The sequence below is a fragment of the Pituophis catenifer genome, unplaced genomic scaffold (genome assembly GCF_029215685.1).
Source record: "Pituophis catenifer annectens isolate HBS135680 unplaced genomic scaffold, rPitCat1.0.hap2 SCAF_14, whole genome shotgun sequence".
Classification (NCBI taxonomy): Eukaryota; Metazoa; Chordata; class Lepidosauria; order Squamata; family Colubridae; genus Pituophis; species Pituophis catenifer.
The window spans coordinates 23,717,812-23,734,623 of NW_027256894.1; the positions used below are offsets into that span (position 1 = coordinate 23,717,812).

The 16,812-nt window shown below is 52.5% G+C and overlaps 1 protein-coding gene across 5 annotated transcripts in view; it reads left to right on the forward strand.

Annotated features, from left to right (window-relative positions):
• Positions 1-4,792, forward strand: part of ALDH1A2 (aldehyde dehydrogenase 1 family member A2) — a 28,657-nt gene extending 23,865 nt beyond the window's left edge. For all 5 annotated transcript variants that reach the window (XM_070953320.1, XM_070953321.1, XM_070953323.1 and 2 more), the window contains 6 exons: positions 2,239-2,341; positions 2,977-3,161; positions 3,314-3,478; positions 4,026-4,183; positions 4,267-4,341; positions 4,720-4,792. In XM_070953320.1, coding sequence (XP_070809421.1) covers positions 2,239-2,341; positions 2,977-3,161; positions 3,314-3,478; positions 4,026-4,183; positions 4,267-4,341; positions 4,720-4,792 — 759 coding nt within the window. The remainder of the gene's footprint in view (positions 1-2,238; positions 2,342-2,976; positions 3,162-3,313; positions 3,479-4,025; positions 4,184-4,266; positions 4,342-4,719) is intronic.
• Positions 4,793-16,812: the final 12,020 nt, after the last annotated feature.

Genomic DNA, 16,812 nt, shown 5'->3' on the forward strand with positions numbered 1-16,812 from the left:
GGGAAAGTGGGGGGTTGCCGAGCAAAGAGGTGAAGCATCAGGAGGGAAGACCTTCCATGAGATCTCTTGAATAACAGGAACAAGACATGGATGAGCAGAGATGGAGGAGAAAGGCTTCTACTCCGCACTTCCTAAAGCAAGTGACTAAATGAAACACCATGAACTCTCCGAAATTAGGTGGTCTTGCAGGATGTCTCTTAGGCCTGACATTTGGTAGCCATAACCACTGTTGGCCCCTTTTAAAAGTCTGGCTGGGAATTTCTTGGTCGGCGGCTCTTGGAAACCGAATACTGGATTCCTGGATTAGCCTGACCTGACCTGATCCCTTCAGGCAAGCCTTGTGGGGAAAAGGCCAGCAACACACTGAGATTTACTCAGGAAGGCAGGTTTGGGTGTCGTTTATGGGAGCTGGAAAGCACTAATAGATGGCCACATTGCGGTTGGCTCCTCTTCGGAGAGCTTTGTAAATTTCCAGTGCTTAGCTGGAGTTTCTGTCCCAAAGCCATTGCATTGTTGTTTCCCTCTCAAAAGATGATTTACATTTCCTCACCCCCATTCTGTCTCCTGTAGACAGAAACTCTAGACTCATCTCAGAACAATTGAAGTTTGATCCAAGTTTACTTTCCCTCGGCAATGGTCGGGGTTTGGGTGGTGCAGCAGAGACACACCCCAGTGAGCCGGACTCCTTCTGTTTTGCAAAGTTGTGTTTCTTTTTAATGGTTATGGTGCAAGGTCCAAGATGCTCAGCCAGGTCCCTCAGCCACTTCGATCAAAGGCTTGGGAAAGGCTGTTCCTGCCTCATTTGTGCGAGTGTTTTCTTTATGCCGTGAAGAGCTGAACAAAGCATAAGTTCATCATTAGTCAACAAGATATGGGGCAGGACCATCAAAGCAAACTACAGGAGAGGCCAATGTTGGTTCACGCCAAGCAAATGTTTGGAGCAAACAGCTGTCTTACCGCTGATCATCGCTGCCCTTCTCAGCAGGCACCTCCTGCCTCATTGCCAGAGCCCAGCCAGCCGGCCACCTCTGGGAAGAGCAGCAGGCCTGGGCCTACACTTTTCCCAGAGCATCTTGTCCTCCAGGCTCGGACACCCGGAGCCACCCCCATCCCAGGGAAAAATCTCTCTGCATGGCTCCTGGACCTGTTTTCAGACCTTCTACCCAAATGTGGCAGGGATCTCCATCTCAGTGGCAACCCTGAATGGAGCCTCCTTGCGAGGCTAGGAAGTTGCCCTCAGCCATGGAAGCCAGTTGGGAGTTGGTGGATGACGTCAGGGAAGCAGGCTTCTTGGTGCCAAAGGAAGCCATTTTGCCTAGAGGGTCTCCTTCTCAAGTTCCACCCTAACATACATACGGAACCTCTCCTGGGGAGCAACTCCTTTCAGTTTTCCACCTCGGCCCTAAAATGTCTTGATCAAGCCTTCTACCTTCCTTGGTGACAACCTAATTCTGAGTGTAGGGTGGGCAGAGGCCGCCTCCTTGGCTTTGTGGTAGCTGGTCTGGCAGGACAAGCTCAGCTGGGCGCCAACAGCTGACTGGTTCAGGGAGCTGATTTACATGTCGGTCTGAGAGGGGGACATGTTTGCACAGCAAATGGCCCCCTCCTAGAGGCTTGCATAAGCCTGGCGTGCTCCACAAGGCTCCAGGGAGGTGTCCAATACCTGCAAGGGGCTCCTTTTGCCTGGGTTACATTCCTCCCTTTTAATATAACCATTTTCCATTCAGCCATAAACCACATCTCCAAAGCAGCTCACCACAAATTTAAAACAGAGTTTTTAACAAATTACAAAGAAAGCAATTCAAAACAAACTGGTTCAAAGAACAATACGAATGAGAACAACTAGGATTTTGACAGCCTTTCCCCCCACTGAAATTGCATAAATTTATTGGGCTGTTATTTGGTAGTTCTAAAGTCAGAGAAACCTCACTCTGCGCAAATCAAACAAATGTAAAAATTTCATCAGGCCTTCTCTAACATAATGCAAAGGAGCCAAGTGCTACTGGCCAGTCTCTGAGTAAAAGCTCAGCTTTACCTGAGAAGAACCGGGTTTTCTTTCCAAGACCGGTCTGCCTCCCATGCACGTCTCCGTGGCTTCGTGGCTAGAGCCGCTCTAGTCTCCCCGTGGCTTCTGGCCTACCCAAAGCAGGGGTGGTGGAGGGGTTCCAGCAGCCCCCTCTGCCCGGAGCCCTGGCGTGCACTGAGCTTTGCTGGGCTCCCCTTTCTTCTTCCTTTCAGGTGGGGAAGCTGGTTCAAGAAGCCGCCGGAAGAAGCAATTTGAAGCGGGTGACGCTGGAACTCGGGGGGAAGAGCCCCAACATTATTTTTGCGGATGCAGATTGTAAGTTGGCCCCTTTGCAGTGCACTCCTGTTCTCATAACAACCCTCTCTCTCTTTCTAGAAGATAGAAAATGAAGAAATAATATTTAAAATAAAGAGAAAAGGGATAAAACAAAGACAAGTGCAGAAAAAAGAGAAAGAAAAGATGATTTTTGATTTTCTTTTATAGCAGTTATAAGTGTAAATTAACTTCTTATTCTATGATCACAGCATGACTTTTTAAATAATCTTATTTTTTTTAATCATCAAAACCATCTCTCAAAAGAAAGAAGGGGTCCATTCAGGAGTCCAGATTGGCAAATGAGGCCAAGGGCTGCAGCTACTGCATTTGCATTTGAACCCAGGAGACCTTCTGCCTTGCTTCTGATGTTACCCAGCCAGGCTTGTGCAAGCAAAACCATTAATGAGTCTATTGTGGGCAGAGCTGGTACCAACCGCCACAAGCAGCAGCTCGTGGCTTTTCTCCTAGTTCTCCTTGGACTCTGGAAGCCATCTTGAACTCTGCCCCATTGAAAGGGTTCCCACCCCAAGCCCCAGGATGCTCTGGTCCCCCCCCCCCGGCTCAGCAGCCCACCCCCTTGGAGGGCCAGGCAGGGTGTGCTGGGTGATGCCTCAGGGGTCTCTCTGATTTTGCAGTGGAGCAGGCAGTGGAGCAAGCCCACCAAGGGGTTTTTTTCAACCAAGGCCAATGCTGCACGGCTGGCTCCCGCATCTATGTGGAGGAGCCCATCTACGATGAGTTCGTCCAGAGGAGCGTGGAACGGGCCAAGAGGAGAGTTGTGGGGAGCCCCTTTGACCCCACCACCGAGCAAGGGCCACAGGTTGGTGGGCGGGGGATGGTCTGCTTGTGCCTGGAGCCCAATCCTGAGCAATCGACAGGGAGAGACCACAATGGCAGGGCGGAAGGGAAAGCAGGGCCAGAGTACGGGGCCAATGGTGCCAAAGAGCCTCCCCCTCCCCCTCTTCTCTTGAGATCGACAAGAAGCAGTATAACAAGATCCTGGAGCTGATCCAGAGTGGTGTGGCTGAAGGGGCCAGGCTGGAGTGCGGGGGCCAAGGATTGGGGCACAAGGGCTTCTTCATTGAACCCACCGTTTTCTCCAACGTGACTGATGACATGCGCATCGCCAAGGAAGAGGTACCCATCTGACATCCCGCCCGACTCCACTCTCCACCTCCCCTGCTATGATTTCAAGCCCTCTGTTGGGCTCAGCCAGGCCCCCAAGTCCTCCTGAGCTGGGATGCTATAGGGCCCTACTTGGTTGTTGAGCTGGATCCAACCTCTGCATGGCTTCCTGGAAGAGCCACCAATCAGTTCATCACCAGGGACAGCTGAGTTTCTCTTCAACTGGCCAGAGGTGCTTCTCTTGCCCTTTCCTGGTCCGAGGAGGTTTCACCGGGTGCTTCTCAGCCTTGCAGCTGGGGTCTCTTGGGGGGTTGTGTTTCACTTCAAGGGGAACATTGATGGGGCACACCCTTTTCTGCCATTCCATTGTTCGTCTCTTTTCCGTTGCCCCAGGCTTAAAGCTTCATGAATTTCTTTTGTGCAATTAATTGTGTTTCATCCTTTCCCATGTGCTGCTGAAGCCTCACACAGGGGTGGCATACAAATCCTCATGGACTTGTTCCAATCAATGACTCTGCCCTCCTTCTGTCCCCCCACCTCCCCACACAAACACACCCAGATCTTTGGGCCTGTGCAAGAAATCCTGCGGTTCAAAACCATGGAGGAAGTGATTGAGAGAGCCAACAATTCCGACTTTGGGCTGGTGGCTGCCGTCTTCACCAGGGACATCAACAAGGCTCTGACCGTCTCCTCCGCCATGCAGGCGGGAACTGTCTGGTGAGGCTCAGAGTACAGCTGGGCAACGGTTTGGTGGGTGAGGCGGGGGCTGCCCTCATGCACCTCTCCCTCTTTTCATCCAGGGTCAACTGCTACAATGCCTTAAATGCCCAGAGTCCTTTTGGGGGTTTCAAGATGTCCGGCAATGGAAGAGAAATGTAAGCAAGGTCATTCTGGATGGGGACTGGGCTTGCAGGTTCTGAGGGGAGGGTCCCAGGGGCTCCCGATCAAGATGAATGTGGGGATGGGGTGGGAGAACTGCTGGACAACACTTTGAGGTGAGCTCACCAGGATTCCCTTTTTTCCTGGAACTGCCCAGCTGGACAAGTGGCCTGGCTCCTCTCTCCTTCCTTTGGGGAGTGAGACCGCAGCCAGCCACCCCTTGAGTCCGAGCTGTCCACATCTCACGTGTCCTTCTTGAGTCAGCCCTGCTCCTGCCCATGTGGGGACTGCTCCTGTCCATGGCCCAGGCTCCGAGTGCTGATTGGGGGGCACCTAGGCCCGGCCTTGACTCCTCGTCTTCCTTTTGCGGCCAGGGGAGAATGTGGCCTGCGAGAATATTCTGAAGTGAAGACGGTGACCATAAAGATTCCTCAGAAGAACTCCTAAGAGGAAGGGCCTCCCCAGCTCCAGACGCACCTCTACCTTTCTCTAGAGGGATTGAGCACTCAGGAATTTTTAAAAAGTGACACTGATGTTTGTTTGTTTTTAAAATAACATCACAACCAAGTTCATTATTCAACTTGAGGGGTTCTTCTCCACTGCTGACACCGCACTCCTTTGATCTTTTGAAAGACATTTGAGCTGGATGGCCGATTCCCCTGCTGAGAGGACTTTTCTTGGGGAGGAGCAGGCAGGAGGCAGCCCCTGGCCGGGAAAGCCACTCTGCTTTCTGGGCAATGCAGCCAGGCAGGCCTGGGGCACCTTGTGGGCGCCCATCCCACTGCCTGTGCCATATGCCTTGGGAGACCCTGCTAGCTCTCCTCAGGTGGAAGGAACAGGTGGCCTGGACAGGTGGGGTTCCTGGAGGACTTTGGAGAGGCAGCAGCCACTCCTCCCATTTTCTCTCCTTCCCCCAGGGGTCACCAAGGGGCAGCCCCCTTCAACAGCCCTCACTGCTGCTTCATGAAATGGGCTTCCCAGAGCCTCCATGTACTCCCCTTGCCTGGGGGTGGGGAGATGCTTTCCTCCCTTGCTCAGGTGCCTCTGAGTTTCTCGGGGAGTTGACTTCCAAGGGCCCAATCATCCAGGCGGTTCTTCCCTCGCCCAGGCATCAGACCTCCAGCTCTTCTAATGACTTTGCCCAAGGTGCCAACCTGGCCCTCTTTGAAATGGCTCTCCTGGATGACCAAACAGCTGTCCCTCCAATCACTGGCAGAGGGTTTGAGGGGAACCCTCCCACATGGCCAGCCACAGCTCAGCGCTTGGCCAGATCTGGCCAGGCTTCCCCAGGAACTGGGCCAAAGCCCAGGATGCCTCCCAAGGCTTCGGGAGTCCAAAGGCCGGAGGGGCTGTGCTGAGCCGTGGCTCTTGGGCTGCCTTTGTCCCGTTGGGAGGACAGCTGTGTATACTCAGCTGCATTCAAGGAATGGGTCTCCAAAATGAGTCTGTGTCAGAAACACTCAGCCTCTTCAGAGCCAAGCAGTGCCCAAGACTGGCTCCAGGCAACACAGGGGTCTCCGTGGCATAGAACAGATGGCTCCCCACCCACCCACCAACCCATGCCACGTGGCCCAGAGTAGCAGGCATTTTCTAGGCAAGCCTCATTGCACACCATGTGTGTGCATGCAGGTGCCTCCGTTTCCTCTGCCTGGCCCAGGAGAAGCTCCCTCTGAGTGCCAGGGCTGCCTCCTTCCTTTTGGGGGTGGGGGGTGGGGCTCACTCCCTCTGGACACCTCCTCGCCTTCCAGCATCTTCTGCCAGTGTTGCTTCTGCATCTTCTTCTCTGCCAGTGGTGAAGCACAAGCAAGACACAAATATTATTCCTGAGCTGGGTAACATGAATGTCACATCCTGTAGTGTTATAGCAGAAAGTGGTGGTTGTTTTAAAAAAAAACCGTTTTAAGAAATTAGTTTTCTTGTTATATCCAATATTCATGGTGAAAGGATTTTTTCTTTTTCTCCTGTGTACCTTCAGAAAGACCTGTGCTAGCAATAAGCATTTATACTATATACTCTACATTATATGTGTGGTGTCAGTGTGTGTAATTCCAAATAAACAATTATTGTTAAGTAACAAAATTGCCATTTCCCCTTAAACATTAATAAATGGCTGGGTTGAGTTTCAGGGTTGTGTCAGTCTCGGGAGCCTCTTAAGTTCACCTAAAATCTGACACACAGTTTTAGGCGTAAGCAGTGGCCCCAAGAAGAAAAACCTCATTTTCCTTAAAGAGGTTGTCCCTTTTTCCCCAGTGAGACCCCCAAAGGGCCCATCCGAGCCAGGCGAGGCCTTCTTCTCAGTAGCAGTATTTTCCTTTCAGAAGTGAAGTGGGGGAAGAACAGATTTTGGAGGGAATATTATTGCAGCTGCATTTTAAAAAAGAAAGCTCTAGAATTGCGATCCAGGTCAGAGGAGATTCATCCTCACCCACTGTGGCCATAAAGTTAAGCTATCAGCGAAAGTGAATCATCGGCCTCTGTAGTGAATTGGGGCTTCTCCGCAGGACTCTTGGATAAAGCTTTAAGAAGGGATGGTTTTATTTCCTCTGTGGATGAGTCATGGGTATGAACGTTGTCAGTGTCCCCCCCCACCTGTGTTTGAGGTCCCATGAGGACCAGGGAGAGAAAAGCCTCGGGCTGGCGACGGTGAGGAGCCCAGAGCCAGCTCCAAGGCAGCCAGCAGTTGGGCTCACCTTTGGGGCATCCTGCACCTCCCTTTCAAGGCTCCATCGTGGCCTCCGGAGCCCGGTGTGGGTCTTCACGCACAGTCAGGGAAGGGGGCCTGCCAGCGGTTCAACCTGGGAGGAGGCCTGTCAGGCAGCAGTCGGGGGAGCCCAGCCAAGGCTAAGAGCCTGGTGCTAGCGCTTTCAGGATCCTCCTGTGCCTGCCTGGCCGGATCAGTTCAAGCCTGGACTCGGATAAGCACCTGGTGCCTTCGGAGGACGCTGTCCGTTAAATCTGGCTCTAAGCAGCTGCTCCTCAGCATAGTTAAATGGGGAAAGGAAACATTATCCAAACATCATCCACTTCAAAGGCACCATTGCAATCTGTCCATTTGCCAAACAAAAACTGTAAAAAGACCCGAGATCAGGAAGACCGACCCATGTGGCTCGCTCCCAGGCTCTCCTACCAGTCCTGCTGCATTTGATGTGTTAATGGCTTGTATGCTTGCCAGCACCACAAACATTGTGCAACAGCACCCTGCCACCCCTCCCTGCCCTCCCGGGTTGTTTGCCTCCCGGCCAGCTGGGCCTCCTTGGGAAGAGTTGTCGTCACAGGCCTGCCTTGGGGAAGCGATGGCTCCTCTCCACGGAAAGGTGTGCCTGACCTGAAAAGCAGCAGAGGGTCTTTAAAGGTGGCTGAGGTGGAACCGGAGAAGACCACAGTGCAAAGGCGCCTGGCCTTGCAAGCTTTCTTGGCGTGGCTTGTAAGCAGCCTTTCAGTCCAGGCTGAAGATGAGCTAAAATGCTTTCATTGCTTTTTGATGATCTTATTAATCCAATCCATGTCTTTGCACCTGGAAGACATTCAAACATGGATCCCTTTCTGAGATGCAGGAAGATGGCTAACCTGATGACCCAAGATGACCCCAAGTGGTCCAGGGGCTTGAAGGGCTAGTGATTCCTTGCAACCTACCTCCAAATCCAACAGCAGCTGCCCCTGATTTGAAGCCTCTGCTTAGCCACATTTTAAAAGAGCTGCTAGAGGAGATCCATGGATCCAGCTCTCCTTTGGTATCTGCCTTGAAAGAAAGCTGAAGCAGGCATTAACATAATAAGCCAGCATCGTCTTTTCCCTTCACAGCAACTCCTTGGAACAAGAATGGTTTTAAAATCAGAAGGGCCCAATCCAGCCTCTCCTCTGTCCTCTGGACCGAAAGTCAGAGAGGGGAAGGTGGGGGGGTTTGTCAGAAGAAGGGACAGGAAGGCAGCAGAGAGGGAGCAACCCTGCTACTCCAGCCCAAACAATTCAGATCCCACCCAATTAAACAGCAGAAATCTGAGCCATCAACTCTCATATTAAGCAGCAGCTCTCTCTGTTCGGAATGGGCCTTTCGCTTCAGTACCTTCCACTAACCGGGGGCCATCAGAAAGCAGAATGGCCAAGCAGAGGCAAGATGCCCTTCCTTCCTTGACTGCCCATCTCTGCAGAGATCACAGGGTCTCTCAAGGGAGCTCTCGGCCAGAGAAAGAGATGGCCTCAAGGGATCGACTCCTGCATGGGGCATCTGCTCAACCTGGGTGACTGGAAAGATTGCAGGCTTTTGACTGCCTTTAAGGCTCCTGCTGGATCCTTAGATTCCTAAGCCTGAGGACGGCCAGATTGCAAGCATGCTGGATTTCCGAGTCCACATTTCTCCCAGTAACTCCCTTCAGGAATTCAGTAATGGTTACAAGAAGAGGAACATTCTCCTTGCAAGTGAATATCTTTTTAAAGCATAAAATATGGCCCTCAGAAGACAGCACCATAAATCTTCTTGACTGGCTTGGCATGGGAGAGCAAAAAGTTCAAAGCAGATGGTGGGGAGTCCGGCAGGAACAACATTCACAGGCTGCCAGGATCAAGTCCGCTGAACGGAGGTCTTGGGAACGCCATGGCTAAATAAGGGGGCCTTGGAAGGTCAGCCTTGGCTCCAGTTGCTCGATGCCTGGAAGGCCGGAAAGCCCAGTGAAGAAGGACCATGCAGACTTCGGGAATGTTCTTCTTGTAAACCTGTTGATGTCAACATGTGCAAGGCTGCGTTTCTACGAAGGTCTGCAGGAAAAGGTCCCACCCAACCTGGGCACCAGGGAGCTCATCTTAAGAGCTCAGGGAAGGGTTGGGGTCTCCTCTGGCCACTGGCCTTCTTCAAGGGAGGCAGTGAGGTCTGTGGTGCTGGGCTTCCTGTCCCTGGATTGAGCGAGAAAGATGGCTTACTCTTCATAATTCCGAATATCCCTGCTGCCTAGGTGAGCAGTTGTGACCTTTGCAACACAAGCAGAGCTGGCACTCTCGAAATCTCTTCTCTTTAAACTCTGGGCTCCCACGGCCCTCCAGAGCCCATCTCTTCAGAAGCCTCCCCCCCCATGGCGATGGGCAGAAGGCCAGCCTGCAATCTCCACCCCGCTCCCAAGCCCCATTCAGAGGAATGACCCAAAAGGAACATATCCCTGACACCCCACCAGGCCTGGCCAAAAGGAGGGGAAAGGAAGGCCATGGGTCAAGGGAGGGAGGAAGGAGGTGGGTGGGGGTCTTGCAGTGAACACCCAGCAAGGCAGTCACCGCTGGTTTCCAGTTGCCTCAAAGTGGAGACCACGCAGGCGTATGGGACCACGTTCTTGGGGGCGGAGGAGACATCAAGCAGATGGAAAGACAAGGATGCCCACAGGATCAGGAGCAGCACAGGCCCCAGGACAGACAGAGGGTCAGCCTTGCCCTATCCTATGGGTTGGCCGATTCCAGGAAGCAAGGGAAACGGCCAACCATTATCCGCCCTGCCTTCCCCTGTGGAAAATGAGGCCAATGCCTAGAATCTGGGAATTGCAGCCTGGAGGTGGGAGTCAGCGTTTCCAAAGTCTTTTGGGTGTGTGGCTCAGGGGGCTTCTTGCTGACCTGCCATTTCTGTCACGAAGAAAGAGACGTTGAGAGATGAGGTGGCTCATTTGCTGAGGTGCTCCCCAAATGGTTGCCATTACCAAACATGGGGGAGGGAGAGAGCGATGGCTTTGTCCTGGTTGGGAAGCTCTTTCAGTCGTTCCCCCCCCCCCCGCCTCACTTGAGCAGCTTTCAAAAGGCCTCAGGAAGGGGGGTGTGCAGGCTCCCTTTACGCTCTGCTGGGGCTACGAAGAACCAGTTGTCCCACCCCCGCAGCACGTTTAGGCGAACAGGAAGAAGACTAGAGCTGTCCTCAAGCCCAGCGGGCAAATGTCTGCAAAGCCGGTGGGGACTCTGAGAGGGAGAACCAATGGCTGCCGATTTGGGGCCATTCTCCCTGCTTGGAGAGGCAACTATTGCTCCAATGCCCTGCCTCAGTTCCCTTCTTGTTACATTCAAGAGGTTTTCGTCCTTGGCTCACAGGTCATGTGGGAGCCTCGTGAGGGCCAAAGAGTGCCACGCTTTGCAGAAAAAAATTAGGAGCTGCTGATTTGGGGGTGGGCAGCTCAGCGCCTGGGCAAGGCCACGCTCAGGAGGCGATTTACCCTTCAAGCAAGATGGTGCTGCCAAGGGAAGATGCCAGCTGCAGAGTGGCTGCCTCTGTGCCCCTGGAGTATGGGCCAGAGGAAGCTCCCTGAATAGTGGGTAGGGAACTCTCCCAGGCTCAGGGGGTGGGTGCTGACTGGGAGGCCCGGGCATGGCCAGGCTGAGCCAGGTTCTCCTCTAGTCACCCTCCCCTCCCCTGGCCTCAATGCCAGCCAGGAGCAGTTGGCTGTTCCCATTTGGCACCTCCTTGGCATCCCTTCATGGCCCAGTATCCAAAGGGGCATCTTGGGTCCCATTGCAGCTGCTTATTTAACATGCCTCTCAGCCCTGTCCATAAGCACCATTTGCTGCCTTAACCAGGCGCCAAGGCCAGAAGGGCAAATCTACCACAGGGAGGGAGGGAACCCACCCCGACCATAACCCCCCCCCCAGTAGCCTGTTCCTGTCCAAAGAGGCTCAGCAGGAGCCGCTAGTTGGATAGCGACGGCAGCGATGGGTCCATTCGGAGGGTTCGCTTGTTCTGGCCCTTCTCCCCATCCCTGACCCTTGGCTGCTTGCTAGGAAGAGCAAAGAGGTTCACCTCCAAAGACTTCCAAGCAGCACCCCCAAATCAGAGGGGGAAAGGCGAGGGAGAGGTGACTGTGAACAATCTTCTTTTGTCAGGACAGAGATCTCGGCTTCTAACAATGGAACCAAAGTTAAACACTTCAAGTCCCTTTGAGGAATTCTTGATAAGAAAAGCCAACAAGCTCCCATTTCTCCTCTTGACTTCAAAACAAATCAGCCACTTGAGTAAAGGATACTAAATTATTTCACTAGTTAATTATTCAATCGACAGAGATTTACCAAGCCAGGATGAATCTGCAGATAAACAGAAACTTCTCTTCTTCGTTTTCAATAAGGTGGGCAGCAATGCCACTCACTCCGTTTTGTCTTCAGGAGGCCGAGCGTTTTTCCCCACATTGAAGAAAGACTGGCTTGGCCATCGTCAGACATGTCTCGTGTCCCCCCACCTTCTGCTGTTGCTGGAGATTCTGCCGCCCAACAGGGGTAGCAGCACCCAGGGGGTTGGGGGATAAAAGTCGAGGAGGTGGTGGTGCTAACTCTGCAGCTAAAGCACAGACCATCTTATGGGGTCCTGGCTTCCCTTCTGGCCCGCTTCAGGCCCAATGTAAAGCTGTCCAGGAGGAAAAAGCTTTCTGGCCATGGGGGTCCCTCTGGCTCCTCCGCCCGAGCTTTATTTTACCGGCAGGTGTTCATGGAGGAGACCCAGGCATCTCTGGCTCTGGGCCCTCGGCAGCCTTTGTCCTGCCCTGAGAGGATCCTGCATCCGACACCATTTTTGCAGAGAATTGATAAATGATGTGTCAGCCTCCAAGGTTAAAGGGCACCAAACTTCAAATAACTACAGCATCTGATAACAAAGAGTGGTTTTTTTCCATCATTTACAATCCAAACACTGGGAACAGAGCCCTCTGGCCCCCTCATCCCTCCTGTTCAAATCTGGTGAAATGGTTTGCAGGTGTCAGGATTAAAAAATATTTGTGGATTAGAGAAGCAAATCAGGAGTCCCCTTTGCAGGCTTTGTGTAGAGAACGTGGATGGTGGAAATACTTTTTGGATGGAGACAGAGTTAAGCAGCCCCAGAGATGAGTATAGCTGGGCAGCTGCAGTTGTCCTACCCTCTCTGCTTCCTGTCCTCTTTAACATACCTGCCCTGCTCACCTTCCTTTACAGTAACTGCCTTCGCAACCCTCCAAGCAACCTGTTTCCTGGCCCTTTTGCCAGGAGGGTCTGCAAGGACAAGATTCTTACCAGGAGATCCAGAAAGAGGGCTCCCCAGGACCCCTGAATGACCCGGCTGCATCCCCAGGCAGAACTGTGTTTTTCAGGTCCCCACTGCAGCATGGCTGAATTTTGCACTGCTTTCGCCCTCCCTCCCCTTCATCTGCTGCAGGTCCTCAGGGGCAAGAGTGGAGGTCTTTTGCCTGCTTGGGCATGGATGCCCAAGAGCAGCTGGCTCAGGAAGGGGCACTAAGGAAAGGAGGAGAACCTGATGGTTGCTCAGTGCCAGGAGGAGCTGCCCACAACACTGGCTCTCTCTGCCTTTTTCTCCATGGCAAATTAAACCCAACAGCCTTTACTTCTCCGTGTTCTTGGTTGACTGTGGTGTTGGCACTGAAGGCTGAGGACATTACAGGTGTGTTGGCATGTTCTCTTTCTCAGAATTGTGCCTGAAAGGCTTTAAGCTTTTCTTTCTGAGTCTGGGGACAGACCCTGCATGAAACTAACAAAATGTTAAAAAGTTATATTTATGTAGTTAGTTACCAAGCACATCTAAATTATATTAAAGTAACCAAAATATCTTTACAATCCTCAAGGCATGTCACAACTTTTGAGCACCCCTAAGGTTTGGAAATGGAAAGTTGAAAAATTTGGCACGCTGTACCACAAGCTGATGGACTCAACCCTTCTGAGCTGTCTGGCTTGGGACTCCCCAATCTCCCCCCCATCTGTCTTTGCTGTTGCTCTTTCCCTGGGAAGGACCCCCACTTAGCTGCCACTCAGCAGATTGGGAAGTGCTGCAGGGTTGGCATTATTCTAAACAAAGGAACAGATGCACAAATGGGCACTTTTAGAGACAATATCTATCGTTGTCGTTCTGTCACTTGATTTTCTTCCTTCTTAGTAAAGCATACAGTTTTAAGCTTCAAACCATTTCAATCTCTTTTTTGTCCTGTCGCGGTGCTTTGTTCTAGATACAAGTGAGATCATTTAATTTTGATATAAATAATAATCTTTCCAGCACTTTTATGCCAGTCCATCTGCCTGCAAAATGCACACACAACTATTGTGCAGTTTTGTATTGGCAGTCAACTGGCAGCCTGAATTGGCTTTGTGGCGTGTTTGGAAACAGCACTTGGTGCCAAAATGTAGCGATGCGGGAACACGCCTGGAGGAAAGCGTTGATCACATTATAGGCATGCGGCTTGGAAGCAGCATGGAGAATGCGGGGCTGGGGCCTGCAATGCTCTGAGCTTGGCTGCCTCCCGCTCTTCAAACCCAGCCATTGTCTGGCCCGACACATGAAGGGCCAACACCAGTTGAACCCCAGCAGGTGGCCCACCAAGCAGGAGGGGAGCAGGTCCATAGACCCTCAAACCCCTGACCCAAAGCGGCATGGTGCCTCCCAAAGGAAAGGTAGCGTCCCCCCAGGGTGGGCTCCAGGGTGAATGAGTGGGACCAGCAGGTGCCCATTGCCAAGCTCAGACTCCCTCATGAAGGCCTGTCCCCCCCCCACCCCCGCCCGGCTGCTTTTAATGGGCTTGCAGCTCTTTTGCTTGGGCAGAAGCGAGAGCGGGCAGAGCTCCCTTCCATATAAGCCTCTCCTGAGTGCCCGATGTGTCCCGAGGGGCCATCAAGGCCATTTTCTCTGCTGGCCATTTGCCAAGCTGGGTTCTCTGTCCTGGGGCAGAAGGCTGGAGAAGGCCTCCCCTCGGCCCTCCTGCTGCCATTGCTCTCCTCCCCTTCTTTCCCGCTCCCTCTTTCAGCTTCCTTGCTTGGGAACTTCCTAACATAATTTGCATCTGCTGAAATAACACATCTGTAACAACCATGGAGGGGTGGCAGGCAGCCCCAGTCTCTGCTTTGATTTTGACAGGAAACACTTGGAGGAGTGTTGCTCTTTTTTTCCCATCTCCCAGTCGAAGGACCGGCTCAGGCAAGAGTGGGACTGGTGAAGCCGGAGGTGTGAACCTCCACACACAACTGGGAGGAGGAGAGCTGAGTCCCTTCGCAATCCCACAAGGTCCCGTGATGGGTGGCGCCCACCTCTGGGACCCCCCCCATCCATCAAGGCAGACAAGAGGAGAAGGGCTTTGGCCATCACCCTCAAGGCGTTGAAAGATGAAGCCCGACCTCCTCAAGGATCGGGCAGCCAGTTGCTCCGTTGCCATGTGGGGTAGGGGCAGGGAAAGTCTCGGCCAGGAGCCAACCAGTTCTGTGGGTCAGCCAGCCACAAATGCTGCGGCACTTCTGCCCTCTCCTCTGGGACCAGAGGCAGGTTCCCTTCTTCACTGGCCTTTTCTGTGGTTGAAAAGGAGACGGCTCTGGCTTGGCCCACAAGGGCATCTCTCCTGCTTTTGCACATCCACGGCTGGACGCCCCCCTCCCCATTCTCCTGGGAACTGAAAGACCCTTCCATCTCCCCTTTTTTCTTTTAAACAATAAAGAGCAGCATATTTTTAGAAGTTCACTTGCTTCCCGCCTGGACTGAGATCTCCCTGGCATTCCTGTTAGTTTTTTTCAGGGATGGGGAAAAGGCTGTGGCTATTTGGTCAATTTTTCCCCTTCAGAATCCTTTTCTTTTCTTCAACCTTTATACAGACCATGTATATTTACTGACACCCAGAAAGTGAAATATGCATGCAGTTTTAAGCATCTCTGGCATTGCACAGCTTGCATCCAGGGATATCAAAAGAAATAAAGCTGTCCTTGTTGTAATCCAGCCCACCCCCCCTTCCCGCCACATCCCACCCCAGCCTCTGGCAGCCAATATCAGCTCTGCTGCTAATCTGCATCCAGGAGGGAAAATTGTTGATGGATACACAAGTATTTCCAATCAGCATAGGATTTTACAAACTGTCCAACTCCATTATTGTCAAATGGACATCTTCCCCCTGCTTTTTTCATTCTTCTACAATAATCTTTAATTCCAATTGAGTTAATTATAAATTGATTGCTTGTCAAAGAAGATGTCCTCCATGCACATTTTAGAATTTAATGCTTTCTGCCTGGAACTTGCTTCCAAACTCTGATAAACTGCCATCCTCCTGGGCTGCCAACTTTGGGGCAACCCTCCTATGTCTGGGGTACCTTCGGAGTAGCTCCCCCATCCTGACCTGGATGTCTAAATCAAAAGGCATCACTTCTCCTTTTATTTGCCTTCATGCTCTTCCCTTTCCCCAAGGATCATCTTCAGATGCTAGCTTGTAAACTCTGACAGGCAAGAACTGTTTTCTGCTTTGAGGGAAGGAGGAAGCGGAGAACGGCAAGAATGCCACCTGGGTGATGAAAGGACTGGGCTCAGCCAGAGCTGCAAAGAACATGATTTAGGCCATCAGTCCCTTAATCCAAGAGATCCTGAAACATCCCACGGATGCTTTCATGTGTTTCCTTCCAACTTTAAGGCCCAGGGAACTGAAGGGAGTGGGGGGGAACTGCAGAGCACAGAGGATCTCAAACTCCTCCCCAAGTCTCCCACCTGCCCTTAGCCACTGAGGGACAGCCAAAGGTAAAAGTCCCTCCTTGGGCACAGCATATCCTGGGCAATTCCAGTGCCCAGCCTCTGGGCTTCAATTGGGAGGAGATGGCTGTTCATGGCTGGCAGCTGTTGCCCACCGGCTGTCCCTTTAGCTGCTGTTCCCCGGGCTTTCCTTCCACCTGGATTTAGCCATGTTGGTAATCCATGGCTGTTAGGCTCATTCCTCAGGCCAAGCCAAAGCACCCGAGGGCCTCTCCAGTCCCTGCATCCAGGCTGAGGCTGCTGCAACCAGGCCACTGTGGTCACTGGAAGCTGCAGCTCCAGAAGGGCCAGCCAAGAGGGCTGGAGAAGGGTTGGGCCACCCTGCAAAGAGAGGGCAAGCTTGGCTCTCCTAAGCGCTCGAGGGCCTTCTCAAGTGAGTGGAGGATAGATATATGGGCATATAATAGGAGACCAGGATTAAATCCAACAAGCAAAAAGTTTGCCTTCTTAACAGAGGTCTGAGGGAGCCTTCCCAAGCCCCACTTGGCAACTTCCTCTGGCCTCAGTGCAGCTGCAAAGGGGACACCTGCTTCTTTGTTGCCATCTGCTGGCCAGGCAGGGAAAAAACTGGCCCAACACCTGGATCGTCCTCTGCTTCCGAGCAGAATCAGAATAGAGCTGGAAGGGACCTTGGAGGTCTTCTAGTCTAGCCCCCTCTCAAGCAGATGATCCAGTCTCAAGCGACTGTCCAGTCTCTTCTTAAAAACCTCCAGTGACGAAGCACCCACATCTGAAGGCAACTTCTGTTCCACAGGTTAATTATCCTCACTGTTAGGAAGTTTCTCCTTAATTCCAGGTTGCTTTTCTCCTTGATTAGTTTCCATCTGTTGTTTCTTGTACTGTCCTCTAGTGCAGTGGTCCCCAACCCCCGGTCCGCGGACCGGTGCCGGGCCGTGGAGTACCTGGCACCGGGCCGCGCAGCGGCCGGGGGACATGAACGCTGCAGCGCAAAGGCTCCTGGGCCGTGCGCAAAAGCTCCTGGGCC